The sequence below is a fragment of the Eupeodes corollae genome, chromosome 1 (genome assembly GCF_945859685.1).
Source record: "Eupeodes corollae chromosome 1, idEupCoro1.1, whole genome shotgun sequence".
Classification (NCBI taxonomy): Eukaryota; Metazoa; Arthropoda; class Insecta; order Diptera; family Syrphidae; genus Eupeodes; species Eupeodes corollae.
The window spans coordinates 70972441-70998857 of record NC_079147.1 but is presented as its reverse complement, the minus strand read 5'-3'; the positions used below and the strand labels follow the sequence as shown (position 1 = coordinate 70998857).

Below are 26417 nucleotides of genomic sequence, written 5' to 3'. Positions count from 1 at the left end.
CGGCATCGCTGCCGAACTATTCAAAGCAGCAGGCGATGACTTGGTAGGGAGCATGCACCAACTCATCTGCAAAATATGGTCCTTGGGTCCTCCCAAGGATACCAGCCACGAACCGAAGCCTGTAAAGACGATCAGGGGAACATCGTAGAAGAACCGCAGTCGATGCTGAGAATATGGAAAGACTATTTCTCCAAACTTATGTGAACGCCTGGAGTTGTTCGTCAACAACCTGATTGGTCCTTATCAGTGTGGCTTCAGACCAGGAAAGTCCACTATCGACCAAATATTCACACTACGGCAGATCTTGGAAAAAACCCAGGAGCTTTAAATCGATACCCACCATCTCTTTATCGATTTTAAAGCCGCGTATGACAGCATCTATAGGGAAGAGCTCTACAGAGCAATGTCTAGTTTTGGCATCCCTGTCAAAGTTATCCGTTTGTGCAGAATGACGATGGAGCATGCACGCTGCTCTATCAAGGTCGGAAAAGATCTTACCGATTCATTTGATGTCAAAAAAGGTTTTAGACAAGGCGATGCACTGTCATGCGACTTCTTCAACATCGTTCTGGAAAGAATTGTGCAAAACTCCACCGTTAACACTGGAGGCACAATTTTCCAAAGGTCCATCCAATTACTCGGATACGCCGATGATATTGACATAATTGGAAGATCAAAGCGTGATGTCAGTGGAGTGTTTTTGAGCATTGCGACGGAAGCGAAGAAGATGGGTTTAGTAGTCAATGAGGGCAAGACCAAGTATATGCTGTCATCATAAAGGACACTGAACAACGACGTATTGGACAAAACGTCACCATGGACAGCTATAACTTTGAGGTAGTTATGGACTTTTTCTACCTAGGCACCGCTATTAATACAGACAACTACACCAGCGCTAAAATCAAACGAAGAATAACTCTTGCAAATCGCTGTGTCTTCGGACTTAGAAGGCAACTGAGAAGTAAAGTCCTCTCTCGAGCATCTAAAATCACCATCTATAAGACACTCATCATCCCGGTTTTCATTTATGGCGCTGAGGCTTGGACCCTGTCAAAGAAAGATGAGAGCGTCTTAGGATGCTTCGAGAGAAAAATTCTTCGGACGAACTGAATTAAAGTCCAACGGCTTAGATGGCTAGGTCATGTAGAGTGGATGGACATCAACACTTCAACCCGGAAGGTTGATCCAATCCCGAGGGACGGCGCAGTAGAGGAAGACCGCGACTCAGGTGGCGCACCCAGGTGGGAAAGGACCTCAACCAACTTGGCGTGCGAAACTGGAGACAGCTAGCTAGGGACCAAGCTGGCTGGAGACGCATGTTGGTTGAGGACCAGGTCCACCCCGGACTGTAGCGTCACCTTAAGTAAGTAGCTCCAAGGAAGGGGAGCCGGATAAACCGCGCAAAATGAACACATTTAATTTTTCAAAAACTTTAAAAAGAGCCCCTGATGAATAATTAACCCCGGGTATCAAAAATTCTTAATCTTATCAGGGGTTGGAGCTTGGAGCACGTGGGGGATAGCTTCTTGGATTTTCGATGAGTCAACTCCTCGGCGCATTGTCTCTGAGAGCGTGGACTCTAAGCGCCCCGGGTCATTGGGTTGGCTCGCTTGGGGCTTAATAGGCTTTGGGTTATTGGGTTGGCTCGCTTGGGGTTTAGGACGCTCTGGGTTATGAGGGATTGGCTTGCTTGGGTTTTATATCTTTTTAGGGGGTCTCAAATTTGTAATAGCCCCAGGCCCCCATTTTACGTAATCCGGGCATGGCTTCAAACTTTTAGACCGAAGACATAGGGTCATATTCATAGTTCCTTGATAAGTTCTTATTTTGTTTTTGCTAACGACGGAACCTAGGTTTAAGATGTTTACAAATCTATTAAACGTCAAAAATAACCAAACTGATATAGAAAATTAAGTAACGATACATTTTATTTGAAAATTTAAAAACAAAAATTAAAATGTCAAAAGACTTGAGCTGGATTTTTCTGGATGTTGAAATGCTACCAATTAACAGAAAACAAAAGTTCTGCTTTACCCGATTGGACGCCTTGAATTAGATGAAGACGATTTGTATAAAAGGTATCGATTCGGGAAAAAAAGCTGGTGAGTTTATGATTGACCTTCTAAATATGGACCTTACACGATTGGACGCCTTGAATTAGATGAAGACGATTTGTATAAAAGGTATCGATTCGGGAAAAGAAGCTGGTGAGTTTATGATTGACCTTCTAAATATGTATGTAGTATTATAGATCGAAATTCAATAAAATGTTTGCTAGTATCTGTGTGCTTCCAAGTTTTAAAACCATCAAACTTCATAAAATTTCTCAAGGCAAACAGGGTTTCTGTTTTTGTTTTAAAATATTCTTGTCACAACTCAAGAAGTGAACAAAATTAAGTTAAAAGATTTTTTTTAGTTTGCAAATGAACCAAACAATTTTTCGGTTTTTTGATAATTGATATTCTCAATTAAAAATGGTCTTCAGCAGGGAGCGGTGAATTCGCTGATTCTCTTCAGCATTTACACCAGCGATCTGATAGGTAGTCTTACAAAGGCAATTGCGTACGCCGACGATCTAATTGCGTACAGAAAGGCCCGAAAGGTTGAGGTTATTAGAATTCTCTTGCAGCGTGATTTCGACAAGATTCAGCGATATTGCGACGACTGGAAACTGAAAATAAATGTCCAGAAGTCGGAGACAATTCTGTTCCGGACTCCGTTAGCTAGGGCCACGAGGGACGTGCAAGAAGTGGCGCAAGATGGTCATCGTTGATCTTCATGGGCAGCCATTAGCGAGCAAAAGTGTTGTGAAGTACCTCGGTATCTGGTTAGATCAGTATTTATATTTCGACAGACATATAAATGCTGCTCTGACCAGAGCCAAAGGAGTCTTCGCTCTGACGAATCGGCTGTTTTTTACCAGGGTCTTGACCCCAGAGTGAAGGTAATTTGCTACATGGCCCTCATACGGCCAATGATCGTTTATGGTTGTCCTGTGTGGTTCAACGTTGCCCCTTCCCAGATGGAGAAGTTTCGGGTGTTCGAGCGGCAGTGTTTACGACGCTGTACCGGCTTATATCGAACAGCCGAATCTTCTTATGTGCATTACTATTCCAACGAGGTCCTATACAACGGGGCTCGAATCAACAGAATTCACAATTTCGTGATAAAACTCGTTCGAGGTCACATTGCAAGAGCTATGTCTTCGACCAACAATTTAATTTTCGGGGCGTTCTATCCGAACGACGAGTATTTTGGAAGTGCTCGCTTGTGCGGCTTCATTCCACCAGAGGCATTCTTTTTAGATAGATGCGGTCTGATACAGGATAGATTGGCAGTTCCGTTAATCTACCACGTCAGACGACTAACCGTGGATAGGCGACTCCCATACAATCGGGACGTAATGGCACAAGGCGGAGCAGAGCTCGTTCGGTTCAGTAGGGCTGTGGCGGAACGGGACCGAACTGAAAGGGTGAAGCAGGAGAACCAGTTTTGGTGGCTTCAATCGGCACTTGATAGTGGGTAGGGGTTTTAAGCCTTGGCCGGCTTACATACTTGTTTTATAGTTTTAGGGTTTACTTTTTAGTATATTCGATTACTGCACATATCAGATATTTCGGTGGGATTTAGACACCAACCTCCTATCTGCGTTCGACATTGGTGGAGAGGCTTTAGGTAGGGGGTTAAAGGGTTGAAAAATATTAGATCATTAACGTCATTTAATCAAAGCTGATTTTGCAAACTACTATTTTATGTAACATATCAAAAAGGCTGACAATTTCGATGGTACGAAGACGGTAAAGGTCGAGCAAATAAGTGATTAATTACGACAGCCTCTCCCCCAACGGATAAGAGGCAAACAATTCATTAAATGTTTATTTATATTTAGAATATAAAATGATACCAAATATTTTCTTAATGAAATGAGGTTACTTTTTTGTTGCTGGCTCTTAGACTACTGTAAATGGTACAGAAGTTTATGTGCAAATCTCTTGCACCCCCAAATTTTGTAGCTACCTATTTCTTGCCTTAGACTTAATTTCAAGATCGTATCTGACCTTGAGCAGTTTGAAAAACTTTAAATTCATTTTTAATTTAATTTTCCTCCTACTTTGAAAATGTTTCTAAATTTTATACTTACTTTGATAACAACCAAGGTTTTTGTGTACAACCAAGAGCGATTAATATTTGTTCCTTCTCTGAAGCACTTGTTGTGTGCCTGTACTGTTTGTATGCAAAATACCATTCCTGATATGAGCCCTCAGCAAGTGCTGTACAATAAATTGTTTCTTTTAAATTTGGTTTAATCCTGTAAGGAGAAAAAAGAATTATTTTGATATAAATTTTTCATAAATGATTTTGTGTAATATAAATGTTTAAAAATATTAATTCGCCCAACGTGGGGCTCGAACCCACGACCCTGAGATTAAGAGTCTCATGCTCTACCGACTGAGCTAGCCGGGCAGTTGCGATTTCCCGAGACTAATGTGATCCAAAAACTACGGGTAAAATAATGGGGATACAATATTTCCCTAAATCAATAATACACTGAGCAAAAAAGATTTTGTTTTTGATTTTCTGAACATAGACTGTATTCGAATGATCCAAGCAACACTCTGCAAGTCAAATTATTATCTTTTAAAGAGTTCTTAAAGGGGTTCTTGGAGACTAATTCTAACTCCGAACGTATCCTCAAACCAATTCACAAACTGTCAATGTAAAAACATTCTATTAAACACTACATATTTTCATATTGACGCGACGGGGAGGTGAAGTTTATGAATGAAGAATGTTTACAAAGAATTAAAATGTATTAACAAACGTTAAAGTTGATGATTTTTGTATTTCGAAAAAATACCCTTGAGCGGACATGAAACTAAAGTTTTAGTAATTATAAAACCAGAGAGCTACTGCCTATTCCATTCCATATATATTCATGGCACAAGTTCTGTTGCAAGTATAAAAAACCATAAGACAATAACTATATAATATTTTGTAGTTTAATCCAAAATGACCGGCTTAAGCTTTAATGTCAGCCCTTAAACGTTTTGACCATCGACGTATATTGGAACGACCTGTTTCCATTGACATTCTATAGGGTTTTTAAACTGGCATGGGTAGATTTTGGCCCCCATGGCGTCCATTTTTTTGGTGACATCTGTCAAATCTTTTGTTTATTATTCACTTGATTATGTTAAATAATTATTGCAAGTAACTTTATTATCGAAATGAGTGGTCGCTAATCGACTCTTCAACTTTTAGTGGCCAAATTTGAGACGACTGGTTCTGTAAACAATCAGCCAAAACCCGTACTTTCAAGGAACGTAAGATCGCTGCGATCCATAAAAGTGTACAGTAGAACCGGAGGTAGTCACAAGAACTCGGCCTTTCGCTGACTTCACCTTTGCTTCGGGACTTGGGCCTATACCCGTACAAGATCCAACTGTCAATGTTCATGACCATAGACAACGCCGTTTGTTCGCTGACTGAGCTTCGAATCGTTTGGAATGGGGATCCTCAATTTAGACTGAAAAATCATCTTTAGTGACGAGGCGAATTTTTGGATAAGAAGCTGTGTTAACAAGGAAAATATATGGGACGACACCAACCCACGCGAGGTTCACCAGGTGATAATGCATCCTGAAAACGACGTTAGTAAGGCAATCACTGATAACAGTGACCCCTACATAACGATTTCTTATGGCCCAATTCAGGACATCGTGCGGCGGCGCAGCGCTACGTGTCACAGCAAATGCCACGACATTTACACACAACATTTACCTGCACAGAGGCAGAGACGGCAAAAATGGGTTTAACGGTTAATGAGGGCAAAACAAAGTACATGCTGTCGTCAAAAAAGAACATACAAAACCGACGTCTTGGTCAAAACGTCACCATCGACAGACGTAACTTTGAGGTAGTCAAGGACTTCGTCTACCTAGGCTCCGCTGTAAACGCAGAAAACAACATCATCGCTGAGATCAAACGCAAAATAACTCTTGCTAGCCGCTGTTTCTTTGGACTATGAAAGCAATTGAGTGGTAAAGTCCTCTCTCGAGGGACCAAAGTGTTGCTATACAAGGCCCTTATCATCCCTGTCCTGCTATACGGTGCAGAAGCATGGACTATGACAAGAGCGGATGAAAGCACCTTGGGTCGCTTCGAGAGAAAAGTTCTTCGTGTGATCTACGGTCCCGTATGCATCGAAGGGGAGTGGAGGAGATGGAACGACGAACTGTACGGGCTGTACAGCGACGTAGACTTAGCCAGAAGAGTAAAAGTCCAACGACTAAGATGGCTGGGTCACGTAGAGCGCATGGAAACCAATGCCCCGGCCCGGAAAGTCTTCGAATCCGCACCCACAGGACAGCGCAGTAGAGGAAGACCGCGGATCAGGTGGCGCGCACCCAACTTGGAGCGCGAAACTGGAGACATCTAGCTATGGACCGAGCTAGATGGAGAAGTTTGTTGGGTGAGGCCCTAGTTCACATAGGACTGTAGCGCCACCTTAGGTAAGTAAATAAGTAAGTATTTACCTGCCCTTAATAATAAGCCCATAGGTAATGGTTTTGTCAATTTTATCTTAAGATTTCTTAAAAATTCATGTGAGAAGTCTTTCAGGTAAGCTTTGCAAATCTAGGAATAAAATATGCATTTCCCTATGACCAACTTAAAGCTCATTGACCCTAAGGCACTTTTGTGATGTCTTGGATTTGTTAGTCTCACCAGTATCCTGTAGAAGATTCCATCTATCTCAATTGAAAAAGTTATTTGGTAAACTTTTTCCTAACAACTCTACCACATCTCTATGATACTTAACCACCGTTTTCACGTTCGTTCTCAAAAATGACATAGTTCATTTTGCTGTAAGGCTTTCAATCCAAGGGTTACAAAAGCGTAGTGATAGTTACGTTTGACTTTTAGAACGTCAGTTTTAGTTAGTAGCGTGTTACAGTAAAAGCCCTTTGACTCATTCAGCAATAACTTTTTAGAGTTCAAGTATTAACAAATTGGAAATGACCTTTAAAACTTAATGGCTGAATCACAAACACGCTTCAGCTTCGGCTTCAACTGAAGTTTACGAGTTCAGCCATAGGAATTCAATGCATGCTATCACAATGGAACTTAAACCTCACGTTTCGTTTGGCAATCGTAAGGAAAAGAACGTAATGTAACGTTATGTGACTCCAAACGGAAGCTCTAGTTCAATTATCTGAACATTTTCTTTGTCTGACAGCTCAACAGCTTTAAAAAAATGTCAACAAACAAAATATTTGCTCTTTGGAGGGATGAAATAATAGAAATGTCATTCAAAGCAACCTCGGAGCAGACCCACAGTAACACAGACGAAGCCGAAGCTGAAACGTGTTTGTGATTCAGCCATAAAGAGCCCTATATGTGGAATGCTCTCAAATCAGTATTGAAATGGATCTGATCTAAGGGGTTTTAGTAGTTTATGCTTCCGGGCAGCTCACCAGCGACTGTTTTTTAGGCTTTCAACAAATTGCCATTTATTCATTGCTTATCTACTTATTGTGAATATTGAGGGCTCCGTTTTTGTCTCCGACACTCTAAAGCACTGAATTGTTTCGCTGATGACAGTATACTTTGGCAGCTTTTCAAATTTGGTTTTGAATCTCATCCTTCTATTTTAGATGTGGACTACTAACGGCAGACAATGAAGCTGACAGCATTGTCCAATAGAAAATCAAAAACCGTGTAGAATTTAAAGGAAAGTTAATGCTGTCTACTGTCGTAAAAGCGTAATACTCCCCGAATGCCAGTATCTAAGGGTGCTTCTTGAATCGAGGAGACTGAACAGATCTCAGTTCTAGGTATGTGCATTACAAACCACAATTTGTAGAGTGATCACATGTTCGACATCGCCAAAAATCTGTTTAAATTTTCTCTGAAGATGCAAAGCTTCTATTCGTCCAAAAGTATAATTTTCATATTATGTATTAGTGCCCCAATAACCTACCTGAGTCTACAGTGAAATAGCGTCCCCTTAAACAATTCAACTGTAATACCCGTACTTCTAGAAATACATTCCGCACTAAGAAAAGTTAACTCTCTTTTAGCTTACGACTAAAAGACGATAGAGACTATTTATTCGTATTTGATTGAGTTTTGAAGAACATGCTCTTGAAACCAATCGAAATAGCCTTACTGAATCTTTTTTAATAAGGAAATAGATTATCAAATTCTTAGACTTACATATTTGTTTTGTTTGTCATCCATTCCCTGTATTTTAGCTGAGCAGCAGTTGTGCATCTGTCATAGTTAAATTTGCATGCCATCCGTGCAACTCTCGCCCTATGCATCAATTGGGCATGTGTTGCATCACTGGGTTCAACCAGTCCATAATCGTCATAAGCAGGACGTACAATGAATTTCATAAAAGCCTAAAAATGTTTAAAATACAAAAATTATCAAATGGTCAAACGTCACACTAACTAACTTACCCTAAAAGTCTCATAAGCCGGTTCCCTATGGAGCATGAATGTAATGTAATTCAAGCCTTGTTGCGATGCTGCCCAAAACAGCTCATCATCAGTTGCCGTATACATCTCCGTTAAGAATGTCAATGGTATGTCATATGTCAAGTACTCAGCCTGGGCCAAATGTAGCGAATCATCTAACAGCTGTGCTCTTGTGATGCTGGGCAAAGAACTGAATTTTTTCTTCAACTCAATCCACGACCCATAATCGTAGTTCACCCGATAGTAGCCTTGTCGATTCAAATTCAAGTACACAACAATATTCGAACTGTTGGCATTGCTGAAGGCGTTCTCAATTTCGATCTCTTTGTCGTCAGTTGTCATCCAATGTGTTGGGATGTCATCGCCCTTCTTCGATTCGTCGGTCTCAAATGTTATCGGAATGTACCAGCGTGTGTCGTCTGTCTGATTCTTCTGTGCAAACATATAACGCTGCTGAGTGACAATCAGACTTGTCTCATTTCGTCTCACTGTCACCACTGGATACCCGGCCTGATGAATCCACGAGTTCATAATGTCTTTTATGTGAATGTCAAGTGACAGAGTGCGCTTGGCATGACCATGGAAAGTCATAAAACTCCATAAATCATTGCGGTTGGCATTTTTGTATTGGAAAGCTTTCAGAAATTCCTTAGTGGCATCCCTGAAGGCATCAGGTCCAACAATAGAGTTCAACATTCTCAGTAGAATTGTGCTCTTCGAGTAGGAAATTGGATCGAAAATTCGACGAATGTCATTGACCGAAGTGACATCGAATGTTATGGGATGTGAGGTGTTATCAGAATCTTTGTCCATCGACTGTTGGAATTCGAAGACTGTGAAAGTGTCCATAATGTTCCATTCGGGATGGATAAAGTCAGCAGCAATATAACTCATATAGGTGGCAAAGCCTTCCTTCAGCCACAAATCATCCCACCACTTGGGAGTGACCAAATTTCCAAACCATTGATGGGCCAACTCGTGAGCTATGATGGTTGCTACATATTCAGTATGCTCGGCCGACGAAGTCTTCTCTTGATCTTGTGGTACCAATAGCGATGAATCTCTAAAGAAATTAAATACAGAAAATTAATATTATGGACTTTCCCACCACAATTATTTTAATTTTGACATCTTAACTGACACATGATCATCTCTATACCCACATTCTACTTAAATGTCACTTAAAGTGACATAAAAAATAATTAGGTCTTGTCTGTCGCACAAGTCCAGATGACCCTTTTATTGTGAGGTTGAATATAGTAATGTCAAACAATGAGGGTTGTCAATTATTAATTGTGTAGTGTTATCTTTGACTTACCTAAATGTAATCAGACCCCAATTTTCCATTGCACCAAAACCAAAATCAGGCACTGACACCATATCAATTTTGGGAAGTTTATATTCAATACCAAAATATGATTCAAAGAAGGGTAAAATTCTGCGTGTGAAGTCATAAGCGAAATTCGTCATGTCAATTCCTTCGGGGCGAGTGTAGAATTCAATCTTTGTTTTGGCATTTTTATCAGAAACAGAGAAATTAGCTTTAACTAAATTTGAGATGACAAAGGCCACTAAATAGGTTGGCATTTTTGGAGTTGTTTCGAAATCCTCCCTTACATAACCAGGACGTTCTTTCCTAAGAAAAAAATAACAAAGAGATCATATATTTAGACAAAAGATTTAGGCTATGCCTCAATTTTAAGAAAAACCTACGTGATTGCTTTGGAAGCCATGTTTGATAGCGCTGTAGTTCTTGCTTCGTGAATTATACTTATTGAAAAGTTGGCCTTTTTGTCTGGACGATCGAAGCATGGGAATCCTCTGCGAGCGTCAATTGGTGAAAATTGTGTACTTATCATCCATCTATAAAATTAATGAAAATTTAGTTAAAATTAGTTTTAGTCTTAGTCTTAGTCTTGGTCTTAGTCTTAGTCTTAGTCTTAGTCTTAGTCTTAGTCTTAGTCTTAGTCTTAGTCTTAGTCTTAGTCTTAGTCTTAGTCTTAGTCTTAGTCTTAGTCTTAGTCTTAGTCTTAGTCTTAGTCTTAGTCTTAGTCTTAGTCTTAGTCTTAGTCTTAGTCTTAGTCTTAGTCTTAGTCTTAGTCTTAGTCTTAGTCTTAGTCTTAGTCTTAGTCTTAGTCTTAGTCTTAGTCTTAGTCTTAGTCTTAGTCTTAGTCTTAGTCTTAGTCTTAGTCTTAGTCTTAGTCTTAGTCTTAGTCTTAGTCTTAGTCTTAGTCTTAGTCTTAGTCTTAGTCTTAGTCTTAGTCTTAGTCTTAGTCTTAGTCTTAGTCTTAGTCTTAGTCTTAGTCTTAGTCTTAGTCTTAGTCTTAGTCTTAGTCTTAGTCTTAGTCTTAGTCTTAGTCTTAGTCTTAGTCTTAGTCTTAGTCTTAGTCTTAGTCTTAGTCTTAGTCTTAGTCTTAGTCTTAGTCTTAGTCTTAGTCTTAGTCTTAGTCTTAGTCTTAGTCTTAGTCTTAGTCTTAGTCTTAGTCTTAGTCTTAGTCTTAGTCTTAGTCTTAGTCTTAGTCTTAGTCTTAGTCTAAGTCTTAGTCTTAGTCTTAGTCTTAGTCTTAGTCTTAGTCTTAGTCTTAGTCTTAGTCTTAGTCTTAGTCTTAGTCTTAGTCTTAGTCTTAGTCTTAGTCTTAGTCTTAGTCTTAGTCTTAGTCTTAGTCTTAGTCTTAGTCTTAGCTTAGTCTTAGTCTTAGTCTTAGTCTTAGTCTTAGTCTCACTTCACACTTCGTCAGACTTACTCTTTTTGCAATGTGTCCGCATTGACGTAACTTGTCTTATAGATTCCCTGCAACGTACTTGTTATCTCACTAACGAAATCTAAATATATCACAAGTTTCAGATCCTTCTCCGATTCCACTACCTTATCGACTTTAATGACAAAGGTCGTATTATTGTCACCATATTCACTTTCAAAGTCTAAATCAGTGGCATCTGGCACAGTTCTAATGACTCGAGCGTCAATAATTGTTACATTATTGACATCCAAAACTATTGGTTGCAAGCCTTTTACATTATAATCACGTGATATATAAATTGCCACAGTTCCATTATTCAGGGAAGTGATTAAATTTGGCTCAATACTTATTCTGAAAGAGAAAAAGAAAAATAATAATTTTAAAAATAAAAATGTTTGTTTACAAAATTCAACTATAATAATTCATCAATACTTTTTCTTATGCAATATTCTCGTTAAAAGAAAAACAAAAACACAAATTCATTTACAGTGTGAGAAAAATAAATAAATACAGAAATATAAATAATGCTTGATGGACATTTCCACGATTTCCCTAAACAAAAAAAAAAGAAAAGAAAAATGCTATAGGAAGAGGTACGAGTACATATAATAGGGCTGGCCAAGAAAGTCTCGGTTTGGTCTCGGTCTCGTCTACTACCGAACTGAGGGAATTTTGATAAAAACTTCAAAGAATCAGAGACGAGATCGTGAGGAGATTTTGTAGCACCTTGATCCGATGTTTTTCAAAAACAGTCCAGGTCCTATCAAGAGTAGTTACGACGTTCTTGGTTAAAACACAAAAACTCTAAAAGTTCTAAAATTGTAGAATGATAACAGACAAGATGACGAATTGGGCTAAAAACCGAGTTCTTAACACGAAAATCACCAAACCAAACCCAAGAGCGATTCCTGTAAGAGATACACGACAGACGTTTTTCAATGTAGCTAGATCGGCACAAGTCTCGTTGGGATACGCCTCGCAGCCGTGGGCATCCCTATGAACTATACAAACCAATTCAGTTCATTATGTTGGGAAAAATGTTCTTTAAATATTTTTGTTTTCATGAAGTTTAAGTAACTGTAAGTTGTATGCATAAAGAAGCTTCCATCGCCCACCCATTAGGCCTTAAAAACGTTGTTGTATAGTTTTGTGAAGTAGTTTTTTCTTTATGCTGTTAAAGGTACGTACGTATTTTCATTTAATTTTGTATAATTTTGTTATAAAAATAGAACACATTTATTTACACTAAGCTTTAAACAGTTCAATTGTTTGAGACGTGTAGTAGGAAATATTTGAAATAACAGCTTCCTGAGAATAAATTGTACGATATTAATGAATACTTTTGTAAATTAAGAGAACTTTGCTAAGAACTCATCACACAAAAAATCGAACAGATCTTTTTTTGACGTTTGTCAAATGTCAAACTTACCAAAATCAAGTTTAGCGAGTAAGGAAATTAAAGAAGCTTGTTATGGGAACTTAATGAATGTGTATGAGGATTAAAGAAAAGAAAATTTGCGTTGTTTTCTTATTTTTTGGGTTTGACATAAAAGTGCTTTGTTATTGAAATTATTCTGAACTGATCCATGAAATAAACGGTGATTTTTTTAGAGCTTGAGAACTTTAAAAAAAAAAAAACGCATAAAATTTGCAAAATCTCATTGATTCTTTATTTGAAACGTTAGATTGGTCCATGACATTTACTTTTTGAAGATAATTTCATTTAAATGTTAACCGCGGCTGCGTCTTAGGTGGTCCATTCGGAAAGTCCAATTTTGGGTAACTTTTTCGAGCATTTCGGCCGGAATAGCCCGAATTTGTTCGGAAATGTTGTCTTCCAAAGCTGGAATAGTTGCTGGCTTATTTGTGTAGACTTTAGACTTGACGTAGACCCACAAAAAATAGTCTAAAGGCGTCAAATCGCATGATCTTGGTGGCCAACTTACCGGTCCATTCCTTGAGATGAATTGTTCTCCGAAGTTGTCCCTCAAAATGGCCATAGAATCGGGAGCTGTGTGGCATGTAGCGCCATCTTGTTGAAACCACATGTCAACCAAGTTCAGTTCTTCCATTTTTGGCAACAAGTTTGTTAGCATTGAACGATAGCGATGGCCATTCACCGTAACGTTGCGTCCAACAGCATCTTTGAAAAAATACGGTCCAATGATTCCACCAGCGTACAAACCACACCAAACAGTGCATTTTTCGGGATGCATGGGCAGTTCTTGAACGGCTTCTGGTTGCTCTTCACTCCAAATGCGGCAATTTTGCTTATTTACGTAGCCATTCAACCAGAAATGAGCCTCATCGCTGAACAAAATTTGTCGATAAAAAAGTGGATTTTCTGCCAACTTTTCTAGGGCCCATTCACTGAAAATTCGACGTTGTGGCAGATCGTTCGGCTTCAGTTCTTGTACGAGCTATATTTTATACTGTTTTACACCAAGATCGTTGAGTAAAATCTTCCATGTGGTCGAATAACACAAACCCAATTGCTGCGAACGGCGACGGATCGACATTTCACGGTCTTCAGCAACACTCTCAGAAACAGACGCAATATTCTCTTCTGTACGCACTGTACGCATTCGTGTGGTTGGTTTAATGTCCAATAAAGTAAACTGAGTGCGAAACTTGGTCACAATCGCATTAATTGTTTGCTCACTTGGTCGATTATGTAGACCATAAATCGGACGTAAAGCGCGAAACACATTTCGAACCAAACACTGATTTTGGTAATAAAATTCAATGATTTGCAAGCGTTGCTCGTTAGTAAGTCTATTTATGATGAAATGTCAAAGCATACTGAGCATCTTTCTCTTTGACACCATGTCTGAAATCCCGCGTGATCTGTCAAATACTAATGCATGAAAATCCTAACCTCAAAAAAATCACCCTTTACTTAAAGAATAGTCACACTGAAAGTCACACTGAAAACTTCTTTTTGGGCGAAACTCAAAAACTGACAAAATCTTAGAATAAATAGATTATTTTTTCCTTTTTTTAAAGCTCCTGTTTAAAGATTTTTGTTTTTGAAAATCGACAGCAATTCTGTTTTGCTGATTCTCGTGGTGAAAAGAACACGATGCTGCTTCCATACTTGAAAAAAGAATTATTTCTTAATTATTTTGAGCACTTTTTTTCTTAAGAATTGATTTTGAAAGAAACTGAAAGATAAGAGCTGTTTTCGTTACTAAGTACACATCCATATCCAGTAAGCCATGAAATTATTTAAATGGAGAACCCCATTGTACTTTATTTTTAATTGTATTCCTAATTTAAATTGCGTAACCAAAGGATGAAACATAACTTACATTAGTTTGGACAACTATTTTGGACATCTTTATATATCTATAAGGCTCGTAACATAACGCCACCTTGTATGACTTCAATAAAAAAAGATTACATTCATTGAGTTTCCCTAAAGACTGGGAATTAAAAATGTGTAACCTCCAATCATTTGACCCTAAAAAGACTGGAATAATTTGTGTCTTCATCCATTCTTGGGTAGTGTTATTTCACTTTAGAGCGCAAAGACTTAAAAAGAATTGAGCAAAGACTTTAAGAAGAATGATTGCAAACAAAAATAATCGCAAGTTTTTTAAGCTCAATTGAATTTTAATTGCAAAATTTGAAATCTCAATCTTTAGTTGAAATCAATGTATGCAATCCTAATATTGAATTTAATAAATGATTTATAATGATTACATTCTCAAAATATTTCATTCTTTCACAAGCCTGTTATCTGCACTTCATCGACCGGGACAGCTTAGATACTGCAAACAATAAAATTGGTGAAAGACCTGAACGTTATTTTTGAAAACCCAATGCAAAGAGATTGTACGTTTGGTTTGGATTGTTGACTTTTTATTTTCAAAATGAGGCTAAAACTAAATTTCAATCAGATAGATCATACAAATTCGAAATACCTGTTAAAATTTAATAGACTATTGGGTTTTGAGTTGTTTTTATACCCAAAACACACAGCGCAGGAAAATGCTAGCAAGTCAACCCTAAAGATTTACGACCTGTAAGCCTATCATTATTCCTTCTTAAGAAGTTAGAAACATGCCTACTCAACATGGCTACTGTAAAGTTAAATCGGTAGAAACAACGGTGAAATATCTGCACTAACATCTGTAGTAACTTCCCTAAACGTAGAGGGTTCGCTTAGGGATGATTCGTTAGCAGAGGAACCGCAAGGTGGTGTTTTATCACTTCTTCTGCGGAAACTGGAGGGTTTCAAAGTGATTGCATATGCGGATGACGTTACTATATAGCGGTTTTAGTAAAACATCTTAACACCCTAAAAGAACTCTTAGCAAACGCCTTAAATAAACTAATGCTTTAGGCAGATCGGTGTAGAATGGGTGAGGAAATTCAAAATTCTATATTTAACATTTCCAGTTCCAACATTGAAGGAAACCAGTTAAAGGCTAAGTGTCTGGGTCTTATTTTAGACAAAAAACTTAATTGGAAACAACAAGCCACTGCAGCTCTTTTCTCTTGCAAAAAACTTATTGGTTATAAATTGGTGCTTACATTCCGGAATTAGACATTGGTTATACACATCTGTAATCAAACTGATTTTTCTGTACGGTCGCGGTGTGGCAATATTGTGTTCGACAGAAACTTGCAGAATTCTATACCTTCCAGATCTTTCTGGGAGGAAAGGGCATTCCTAGAAGACGAGTCTGTCCGCTTTTACACAGATGGATCAAAAACAAATGAAAGGCGGGCGTGTATTCTGAAAGACTGAAATTAAGTATCTCATTCCGCTTTTCCAATCATTGAAGCGTAATAGCTTGAAGAAAACGTCATATCAACACCTAATATCCGTACTTTTTTACTCTACAAACTTTAGTTAGTTTTTAGTTTTTTGGTTTTATTGACTTCATAAATATATACAAATCTAAGTCTTTTATGGTTTGGCCGAAGGCCGTCTACCAGAGTGCATTTTTAATTTAATTTGTACATTTTCAAAAATAAAAAGCTTAAAACATTAAATTATTAAATAAACATCTATAATTATTATTTAAAAATGTCCTTGCATAATTTGGTTTCTGTAAAGGAAAGCTTTCGTAATATACCCAACTAGAGGGTCCCAACCACTCTCCATTCAAAATTTTGATTACTTCGTCTAGACCAAGAAACTCCACTGCAAAGAAACGCCTTCGAAATTTCTTGAGTATTGGACAGATTCCCACAAAGTGAAAAACATCTTCTCGCACTTCATGGCTTCATTATTATCGGTGGTTGATATTGTAAAATCTGCTGAAAATTCGTTGGCGAATTTTTTCCACTCCGTAACGCAAGTTCCCTCAGAATGTCTCAGCTGCATGAGAATCAGTCTTGGAATCCTTTCTTCTCCCATCGCCATTACTCTTGCTACATAATAGAAATGTATTTTTAGCGTATCAAAAAATATCGGTGCTATACCTGTTTCTAAGTATAACATATAATTTGCAGCTTGAAAATATTCTGTATAAAAAAATGAAGACATTTTTCCACAGCCTTAAAAGAAATATATATATCCCCAAACTTGGGATCCGTAGAAGAAAATTGACAATGTAGCTGTACGAAAGATTTGATACTTTGCTCCATGTGATATGGTTTTCCTTACAATACAACTTGTCCACACACAATACATAGCTCATTTAGCTTCAGATAGTTTGTATTGAAGATGCTTATTTAGGTTAAGATTAGAAGCAATTAAGGCTCCTAAATCCTTGTACTCTTTAACAATCTCTATTGGTTCCTCCTCAAACGTACACTTTTCACTCCTCGAGATGTCGCCAATACCCACCAAAGAGAAAATTTTGTATATCATTGAATAGTTTTTCCTGAAACCCGCAAAACCTGAAATTCATTCAAAATCTGCTTGCTTTCGACCCACTCTCTTAACCGGTAGTATAGTATTGGTCCAAAAAACTTTGCGTAGTGGGAAAATGATTGCTCTACGAAAACTTCCCGGAACATTACCTGTCTCAAAAATTCTGTTGTACTCCACGGTTAGAAAGTTTAAAAAGTAGGTGGTTAGATTTTTAAAATATTCAAAGGGTATTCTATCCTTTCCCGAAGCTTTCCCATTTTTAGATTTCTCTATAGACAATTCTACCTCAGAGAGCGTGATAGGAGCATCTAAGAATACCTTAAATATGTAAGGTGGCTCATACTTAAGCGATGGTGATATTTGTGCTGTGTTGAGAAGATTCATGAAATGCATTTTTAACTCTTCTATATTGATAACTATGCACTTTTTCCACTTACAAGCCTAACTGCTTTGCAAAACTCCGCTGAATATTTTGTTTTTGTTGTTTTCAAACATTCACTGTCGAGCCATTTTTGCTTCTGCTCTTAAACTATTCTTTTTGATGGTTTCTATACCTGGACTCCTTGAACTGCTGTAGGTTACCTGGTAACCGACTACAAACTTTATAATAGTCCAGAAATGTCGATCGTCTTTGATGGAGGTGGCACAACAGCTTAACATTTACCTTTACTAGATTCTAGGCCATAGAGACATTCCAAGAAATTGTAATACAGATGAAATCGCCAGAAATGGTACTGTACAACTTATTATACCATGTTTGGCTAATGCTGGCATACCAATCGCTTTGTAAACTATTGCTAACTTAAGACGCTATAAAGAAGCGTCAAGTTGAATAACATCACCACGTGGCATCCACTAGATTTAAATACTTGCTATTTCTAAGAAGATCGCATATAAGCTCGATTATAGGTGTCATAACCAGACACTGTCTAAAAGCACGCCACGCGGCTAGGCGTATTCTCAAATGACTATTGCAGAATCTCTATGGCTGAAGAAGAGGAGGAAACAGTTCTTCACCTCCTCTGCACATGCCCTGTTCTAGCTCAAAAACACAGGACTTACATAGCAGAATTCTTCTATAACGATCAATACGATCTCAAACATATTACTAGTAACATAATCAGTCTCTCACATTTCGAAATGGACTCAAACTCATTTCATTAAGCTTAAAAGACTTGATTTTGCGACAACATCAGCCTTGAGACTAATCTTTCGTAACTTCTCACTCTCATTTTCAATAATTAACTCTTCTGCCAAACAACACAAATCATTATTATACTCTAATTAGTAAAAGATTAACATATGGTTCTTTGATCTGATGCTCATTCGGCATATTTAAAAGAATTTGCTGACAAAATTTTATAAGTTGTTCATTAAAGTTAATTATAATCATAATAACTATGCTAAAAAAAACTCACTTTCAAAACACTTGTTTAAATATGTAAATCTATTTAACATACAAACGACATAATTTGTTAATAGTGTACAAGTCGCATAAATAAAAGGAATATTACCAAAACATATTTAATGATAGGTAATAGGTAATTAACCCAACGAGACTATCTACTTGTGCAAATATTTCATAAAATAGGTGTCGCTAAAATCGATTTATCTTTTCTCAATCTCGGTATCTTGACTCATAAAAATTCGATTTTAGAAATAACTCTAAGAATATTTTTAATAAATCCTGATTGTAGCGACATTGACAGATTGTGACAGATAGCCATAATTTAAAATCCCTGGTAGTCTCTGCCTAAAACATGACGCTCTAAATGTCAGCTCGGAGCCTTTGATCATCCCTTTTAGAAATAAGAAATAAAATTGATATCACTTATATTTTTAGAAGGAATTTGACAAAAGGATTTCGTTTTAGACTTGGCAGCAGTAATAACCTATTAGCTAATTAAAATAGTCACTAACGTTTGTGGAAAAAATCAAAAAAGAGCTACAGTTCTAACTTATCTTATTTGGAATAAAACATGAATCATTTTCAATTACCAGTAAGAAAATAAACAACTTATTATTACTCTTCTTCCTTTGCCATAAAATAAAATGCCTTTAATAAAAGTCTTATTAAATGAAAGCGCCCCACAGAAGTACCATTTAAATGTCTTATGTGTTCGTTTTTTTAACGTTCACGTTAAATAATTACATTGAAATTCTTATATTAGCTGCTGATAAATTGCTATATTAAATTGTCTTTTCCGCATTATCTAGACATCAGGACCAAAGAGACAACAAATGAATTGTCTGTCAACTTTGGGATTTTTCGACGTTTTCCACCAAAAATTCCAATCTGCAAACCAAAGCAAAAGATTTACCCGACAAAAAGCCATGAACTTTGAGCTATCGTTGGTATTTGCCATTTAAAATTCTCAAATTCCAATTTAGACTTGTTTGAACGATATTTTCGCCTTCGTCGTACCTCAGTCTCGAAAATAAATTTTATTTCAAAAACTATTTTAAGAATTTCTGCTCATCGACTTTGTTTCTTTTCGATTTGATTTGTTTGCTGGTTGTTCACTGTTCATGTTTTGTTCACCTAGAGCAAGTGCTGCACTCAATCTCTCTCAGGAAGGAACATCGTGAGCAGCAATTACATTGCACTCACCAGTCACTAGTCACCACACCACCGCTGGGCGCTGCGCTGGCACGATGAACTATATAGAGTTATTATCGGTCTTGGGCACTTTTTTGTATAGACGAGGGAAGACAAGGCTAATGTGGGCTTTGTATAGACAATGAAAGCTAAATGTACATGGTGATTTCTCTGGTGCTCCCTCACCAACATTCTTTCACTCCTGCATCATGTCCTGCCCTTCTCTGCCATCTGGTGAATTTCGAAATTATAGTTTTAAACATCCATCAGCTTTTTTTTTGGATTACATACTCATCTGTCTACTTCTATTCCTCCGCATGGTTTTTCAAGGCATTATACAAACACTGAGTGTAGTGAGTCTTCAGAAATTGCACTTATTAATAAACCAGCGCCTAACAAGATCAAAATAGATGAAAACAAACTTTTTTTTTAAACGAAAAGTCATGGTCCCTAAAGTGTAATGCATCAGTGGTGGTTATTGCTGGCTGACCGAATATGGCGGATCGCCTTCATAATAATGGCGGTGCAACGGATATGTTGGGCGCTTGCCAAACTCCAAGGTGTATTATTTAATTGGTTCCTCACAAAACACAATTATTGAACATGTGTAATGGGAGTGCGTTTTGTTTGATTACATTTGCTTCAAATAATAATGCAAACAAAATTTCCCATTATTTTCCCCTTGAGTTTGAAAGAAGCCAAGTTGCATTCCTGGTTCTTAAGGAAAACAATAAAATCAATCGAAATTTATATGTCAAAATGATGTATGCGAAATAGAAAGATCTCAATAAGGTTTTGAAAATTGACAACATTATCTTTAAAATTATTTATGTATGTATTAAGTTCTGTCAGGTTAAAGCTTCATCTGTCAAACTGGTTGTCATTAATTGAATCTTTATATATGGAAATAATTGAATTATTGTACGAAAGCAATTCTGGATAACCAGTTAACAAAATGAATGAACTTTTGGAGGATTACAAACCACACATGATCTTTAGAATACATTGACTGTTGGATCCAAATTTCTTCTTTGAGATTGGCGTTGTCCAGAACAATAGTCTGCCGGGCAATATTGGTGGATTTTTGATTAAAACCAGGGATTAAAGAATGGCAGGGACAGTAACGACATGTGGTTTTAAAAGTTGAGTGCTAAGTGTCAAACATTTCGTTAAGATAAAAAATTAATCTTTTGACTCTTATTTTAATTTCGAGAACTGTATTTTCAACTATGGAGGAGTAAAAAGAACGTCATCGTTCCATCTGGCAAAAAACTACTTTTCAAGCTTAATTATTATCGAGTGGAACTAGTTTTGACTATGAGGTTCCATATTTTATGCCAGACGGTAACTGTGGAATTCCCGGGATGGAATCTACGGTGCCGTCTACAGTTCCAGTTAGGTTGAACTACTTAGCGAACAACTTAAATAGCTTTTACGACTTATTTGTAGGGCCGTTTATCTGGTTCAACGTCCTTAGAGTTAAACTAAGGATCTTTTATTCCACGTTAGGGGTGTGCTGTTCGGGGTGTCTTTCTGACAACGTACAAATAGCCTAGTAGCGAAGCACCAACAAGCCTGGGATATGGACGAAACTCAGCAGCGTCTATTGGGCTGCAGATTTGTTGTTGGAGCTGTACTCAGGAAAAATCTTAAAATTCAACAGTGTGAGCGAGCCCATCAAGACAATACGTATCAAGGCTAAATTCGCCAACATTAGCCTCATTTGCGCGCACGCCCCAACAAAGAAGATAGATGAAAGATGATGGCTAAGAGAAGAAAAACGACAGTACTGAAAACGGATTAAGTCTGATCGATTTCTTAGCAAGGTGAGTCTTTTTGGAAGCTAGTACGTAGTTCACACATCTATCATCAATTAACTGTCAACCTGATAGACATAATCAAAACGTCACCATGGACAGCTATAACTTTGAGGCAGTTAAGGACTTTGTCTACCTAGGCATATTAGGATGCTTCGAGAGAAAAATTCTTCGGTTGATTTTGGTCCCGTACGCATCGATGGAGAATGGAGAAGAAGATATAACGACAAACTGTACCAACGGCTTAGATGGCTAGGTCATGTAGAGCGAATGGACATCAGAGTAGAGTAGAGCGAATGGACGGCTACATTCATAAAAAACTGCCCTGTCCTTTACCGATCGAGTCTCAAACAATCTGTTAAGAAGTCCTATGCTCAGAGCCGGATTAACCATGTCATGAGCCCCTAGGCAGAGTAATTCTTGGGACCTTTTTTTTCAAAAGAGTTCTTGCTCTTCGACATATGGAAAGTTGAAATCGAATTCCATTGTTAAAAAACTTACCTGTCGCTTACAATAGTCGCAACTTTACTTTTACTACTTTTAAATCTATAGATACTCGCTGAAATTTTTCAAGGCACTTGCTTGTTTTATATTAAAAACTTATCACTTAAAATTCAAAAAAAAACACATAAATCTTTTTTTAATTAATTCACTGTGACTTCACTGCATGTAATTTAGTACAAACCACTTACCAAGCACCAACGATTAAAATATATACGTTCGAATCTAATCCGACAGAAGACGGATGCATAAACCAAGAATTTATCCCAACACATACATGATGTACTTGACGGATGTGTTTATTTTAACGGATGCAACACGAGTTCTATACTCTATAGTTTGCAGCGTTGCCAGACTTGGCAAGTCGAATCCTTTTATTTTCCATCAAAAAAGTTTGTTTTCACTTTTTGTTTTAGTTTTTTTCCATTTTATTTCTTAGATATTTTTGTAAAAATGGTTTTTAAGTTTGTTTTCAATTAGTATACCTTCACCAACAAAAATATAAAAATATTTTTGAAGATAAAATACATGTATACATATATATGTATGTATGTAAATAATGTATTTAAAACAAAATAAAACTTAAAATAACTACAGTAGTTAATTTATCTATTTGAACACAATAGAAGAGTTAAAAAAAATTGCTTAATCTAACAGCCCTATTCTGGCAAACCTCACAAGTTATGACGACCTCACAAGGTGAGCTGAATTTGAGTTTGTGAGGTTTTGGCGTCACAAAAACTTTCGAATTTGTGATCTGCTCTGAAGGAGGTCACAACTCACAAGTTGGATTTTTCTTAGTAAGAAGTTTGTGAGAAATAAATCCTCACAAAATCAAGTTATGATCACCTTGTGAGGTTTTCGTGACTTGTGAGGTTTGCCAGAATAGGGGTGTAAATTATGTACATAATATCCATTCATATTTTCATTTCATTTTGGTTCGTCTCCCAAAATGTATTATCCAACTGCACTTCGACCCTGTGCTAATGCGTTTGTATTTGTAACATTTGAAAATATTGTTTTTTTCTGGGGCCCTGCTATGTTACTTTGTGCTACTTTCGAATCTGTTCGAAAGTTAATTTTAGGTGTACTTCCTACTAACTTTTATTAGATATTAAAACGTGAAAAAAATTTGAGCTGACTGTCGAAAATCCGAGAAAAAAAAGGTAAAAATCTCTCATTCTGGCATCGCTGGGTTGGGCCCATTAGGATGGAATGGGGCATGGGAGTCATAATTCATTATAAACACGTATACACTGTTTCTTTTTTTGTTGTTCTTTTTTCTTATATTTATGGCAAGTATAAAAAATGTAATGCTGTTTTTTATTGAAGGTGCATCTCCAAAAAAATGTTTTGTTCGTAGTCAGAGCGAGGGGCCCCTAGCTCAAGCGGGGCCCCTAGGCAGCTGCCTAGTTTGCCTTGAGGCTAATCCGGCACTGCCTATGCTGCCTGCATTACGCATTGAAAATTATAGGCAATATTGTCTTTCCATGATAGATGCCAACTCTGAAGTTCTAGTTTTTATACGGCCATCACAGCGAAACCCTTGATTTGACGAATAATGCCAGCACATGCACGCAGCTAAGTAACAGGCATACAAAATGGCGCTACAAGCTGAAGAGGCTAGAGGAAAACCGGCTTCTTAGACGGAAAAAAGGAGCATGAGAAGCGCGCAATAGTGGAGATAGAGGAATGTCACAACAGGAATAAGGTTCGTAATTTTTACCAAAAGGTAAAACAAAATTCCCAAGGGTACCAGCCACGAACCGAAGCTTGTGAGGACAATCAGGGGAACATCAGAGTAGAACAGCAATCTATCTGAGAATATGGAAAGATCACTTCCACTTCTTCAAATTATGTAACAGCCATGACGAACCAAATTCCGCTGTTTGGGAGATAGAACCCAGGCGACGCAGATGATCAATTGCGCCTACTCGAGCTCGACGAAGTGAAGTCCAACAAATCTGCTAGACGGCATCGCTGCCAAATTATTCTGCAAAATCTGCAAAATATGGTCAGAGGAAAGCATGCCCGATGAGTGGAATCTGAGAATAGTGTGCCCGATACATAAGAAAGGAGACCCTCTAAACTGCACCAACTACAGAGGCATCAGTCTCCTTAACATTGCATATTATGTGTGCTCTGCCGTATTATGTGAACGTCTGAAGTTGTTCATCAACAACCTGATAGGTCCTTATCAGTGTGGCTTTAGACCAGGAAAATCTGCTATCGAATAAATATTCACACTATGGCAGATCTTGGAAAAACCCAGGAACTTCAAATCGATACCCACCACCTCTTCACTGATTTTAAAGCCGCGTATGACAGCATCTATAGGGAAGAGCTCTACCGAGCAATGTCTAGTTTTGGCAACCCTCCGTTTGTGCAGAATGACGATGCAGAATGCACGCTGCTCTATCAAGGTCGGAAAAGATCTCACCGATGCATTTGATGTCAAAAAAGGTTTAGACAAGGCGATGCACTGTCATGCGACTTCTTCAACATCGTTCTGGAAAGAATTGTGCAAAACTCAAGCGTCAACACTAGAGGCACAATCTTTCAAAGGTCCATCCAATTATTTGGATACGCTGATGATATTGACATAATTGGAAAATCAAAGCGTAATGTCAGTGATGACGTTTTTGAGCATTGCGACGGAAGCGAAGAAGATGGGTTTAGAAGCATCAAAAAAGGACATTGAACAACGACGTCTTGGACAAAACGTCACCATTGACAGCTATAACTTTGAGGTAGCTGAGGACTTTATCTTCCTAGGCACCGTTATAAACACAGACAATAACACCAGCGCTGAAATCAAACGAAGAATAACTCTTGCAAATCGCTGCTTCTTTGGACTTAGAAGGCAATTAACAAGTAAAGTCCTCTCTCGAGCATCTAAAATCAGCATCTATAAGACACTCATCACCCCGGTTATCATTTATGGCGCTGAGGCCTGGACCCTGTCAAGGAAAGATGAGAGCGTCCTAGGAGCTTCGACAAAAAAATGTATCTGTTAATTTTTGGTCACGTATGCATAAATGGAGAATGGAGTAGAAGATATAACGACGAACTGTACAGCGGCACTGACGTGGTCAAGAAAATTAAAGTCCAACTACTTAGATGCCTGGATCATGTAGAGCGAATGGACATCAACGTTCCAGCCCGGAAGATCTTCGAATAAAATTCCAACTCAAGTGGCTCACGTTGGTTGGAGAGGACCTCAACCAACTTGGCGTGCAAAATTGGAGACAGCTAGTTATGGTTTGAGCTTGATGGAGACGCATGTTCAGGCTTAGGCGCGCCCGGATTGTAGAGCCACCCTAAGTAAGAAGTAAGTAACACAATTTGAATTTTAGCGGAGAGCTGGAAGATTGGTTTTCATTCTTTTACTTTCTATTTGATGGAACGGAAAAGTAAAATTCTAGCTCTTTAGTCAGTAACAATTAAAAACTGTTCATTTCTAACCTATGTAAGACTTTACTTATTGTTTACTTATAGCTAAAAGAAGATAAGGAAAAGGATTATAAATTTTCATAATAATGAAACCAATGTGGACAACGCCTTAGGTATTATTATTTTGAATTCTGTTTGTTGATAGTTAAAGTAAAAACAAATCAAGCAACACGTTTTGATCTAGCTTTAAGTAAGTTTTGATTTTTTTCGTTGTATGTTGATGATCCTAATTGTTCATGGAAAGTATTTTTTAAGTGCAATTTTTGGATTTATCAACATCTGAAAAACTATGTAGATATCCCTTTCACATCCCACGTGATGTCTAATTTCAATATTTTGTTTTATGTTCAACTGTCAGCAAATCTTCAGGGTCATTTTAGCAGCCATTAATGATTTAATACAATTTTGACAGCTTGCATACGATGGTGTCTTATGATTGAATGTACAAGTTTTACTTTTATTTCTTGAAAACCTATTGACCTATTGGCATTCTAAAGCGTCGAATTCTTCTTTTAAAATGTGTGTTAAATTCTTCCACTAATATAACAACCTTTTACTAATGATATTCACAATAAGTTTTCTCGTCTATCTTGTGGCCCATATTGAGATCAGATAATAAATCATCGGGTGTAATTATCTCTCAATTTCCATTAAAGTGCACTTAACATCCCCCTCGGTTATGTACCACCAAGAAACATGCCTATGCATCCTCTAAGTAACCTACTCTTTTAACGGCTTCTATGAATAATAAATTTATTATTCATCTTTATTATGGGACATGATTGAAATACAATTACTCCTAACGATATGCATTTAACCTGTAGAAACTGTCAGTCGTCATAAATTTAACTTACCATCACCACAGACAGATCGTGCTGCTGCATCATCTAATAACCATTTTATTTTCGAATCACCTATGCCACTTAGTTAGCTAAGTTTCCATTAAAAGAGTAAACATTTTCGTCTGAGTCTGATGGCATGGAACGAGCTTCA

The 26417-nt window shown here is 37.6% G+C and overlaps 1 protein-coding gene and 1 non-coding gene across 3 annotated transcripts in view; both read right to left on the bottom strand.

Moving 5' to 3' along the window:
* The window catches only part of LOC129938398 (aminopeptidase N), a 206859-nt gene that overhangs the window by 9318 nt on the left and 171124 nt on the right, over positions 1-26417 (bottom strand). For both annotated transcript variants that reach the window (XM_056045932.1, XM_056045933.1), the window contains 6 exons: positions 11228-11575; positions 10197-10346; positions 9802-10119; positions 8466-9546; positions 8218-8405; positions 4142-4309 (listed from right to left, as the gene is read on the bottom strand). In XM_056045932.1, the coding sequence (XP_055901907.1) occupies positions 4142-4309; positions 8218-8405; positions 8466-9546; positions 9802-10119; positions 10197-10346; positions 11228-11575 (2253 nt within the window). The remainder of the gene's footprint in view (positions 1-4141; positions 4310-8217; positions 8406-8465; positions 9547-9801; positions 10120-10196; positions 10347-11227; positions 11576-26417) is intronic.
* Trnak-cuu (transfer RNA lysine (anticodon CUU)) lies at positions 4392-4464 on the bottom strand. The gene has a single exon. It is a non-coding gene; the product is annotated as a tRNA-Lys (tRNA).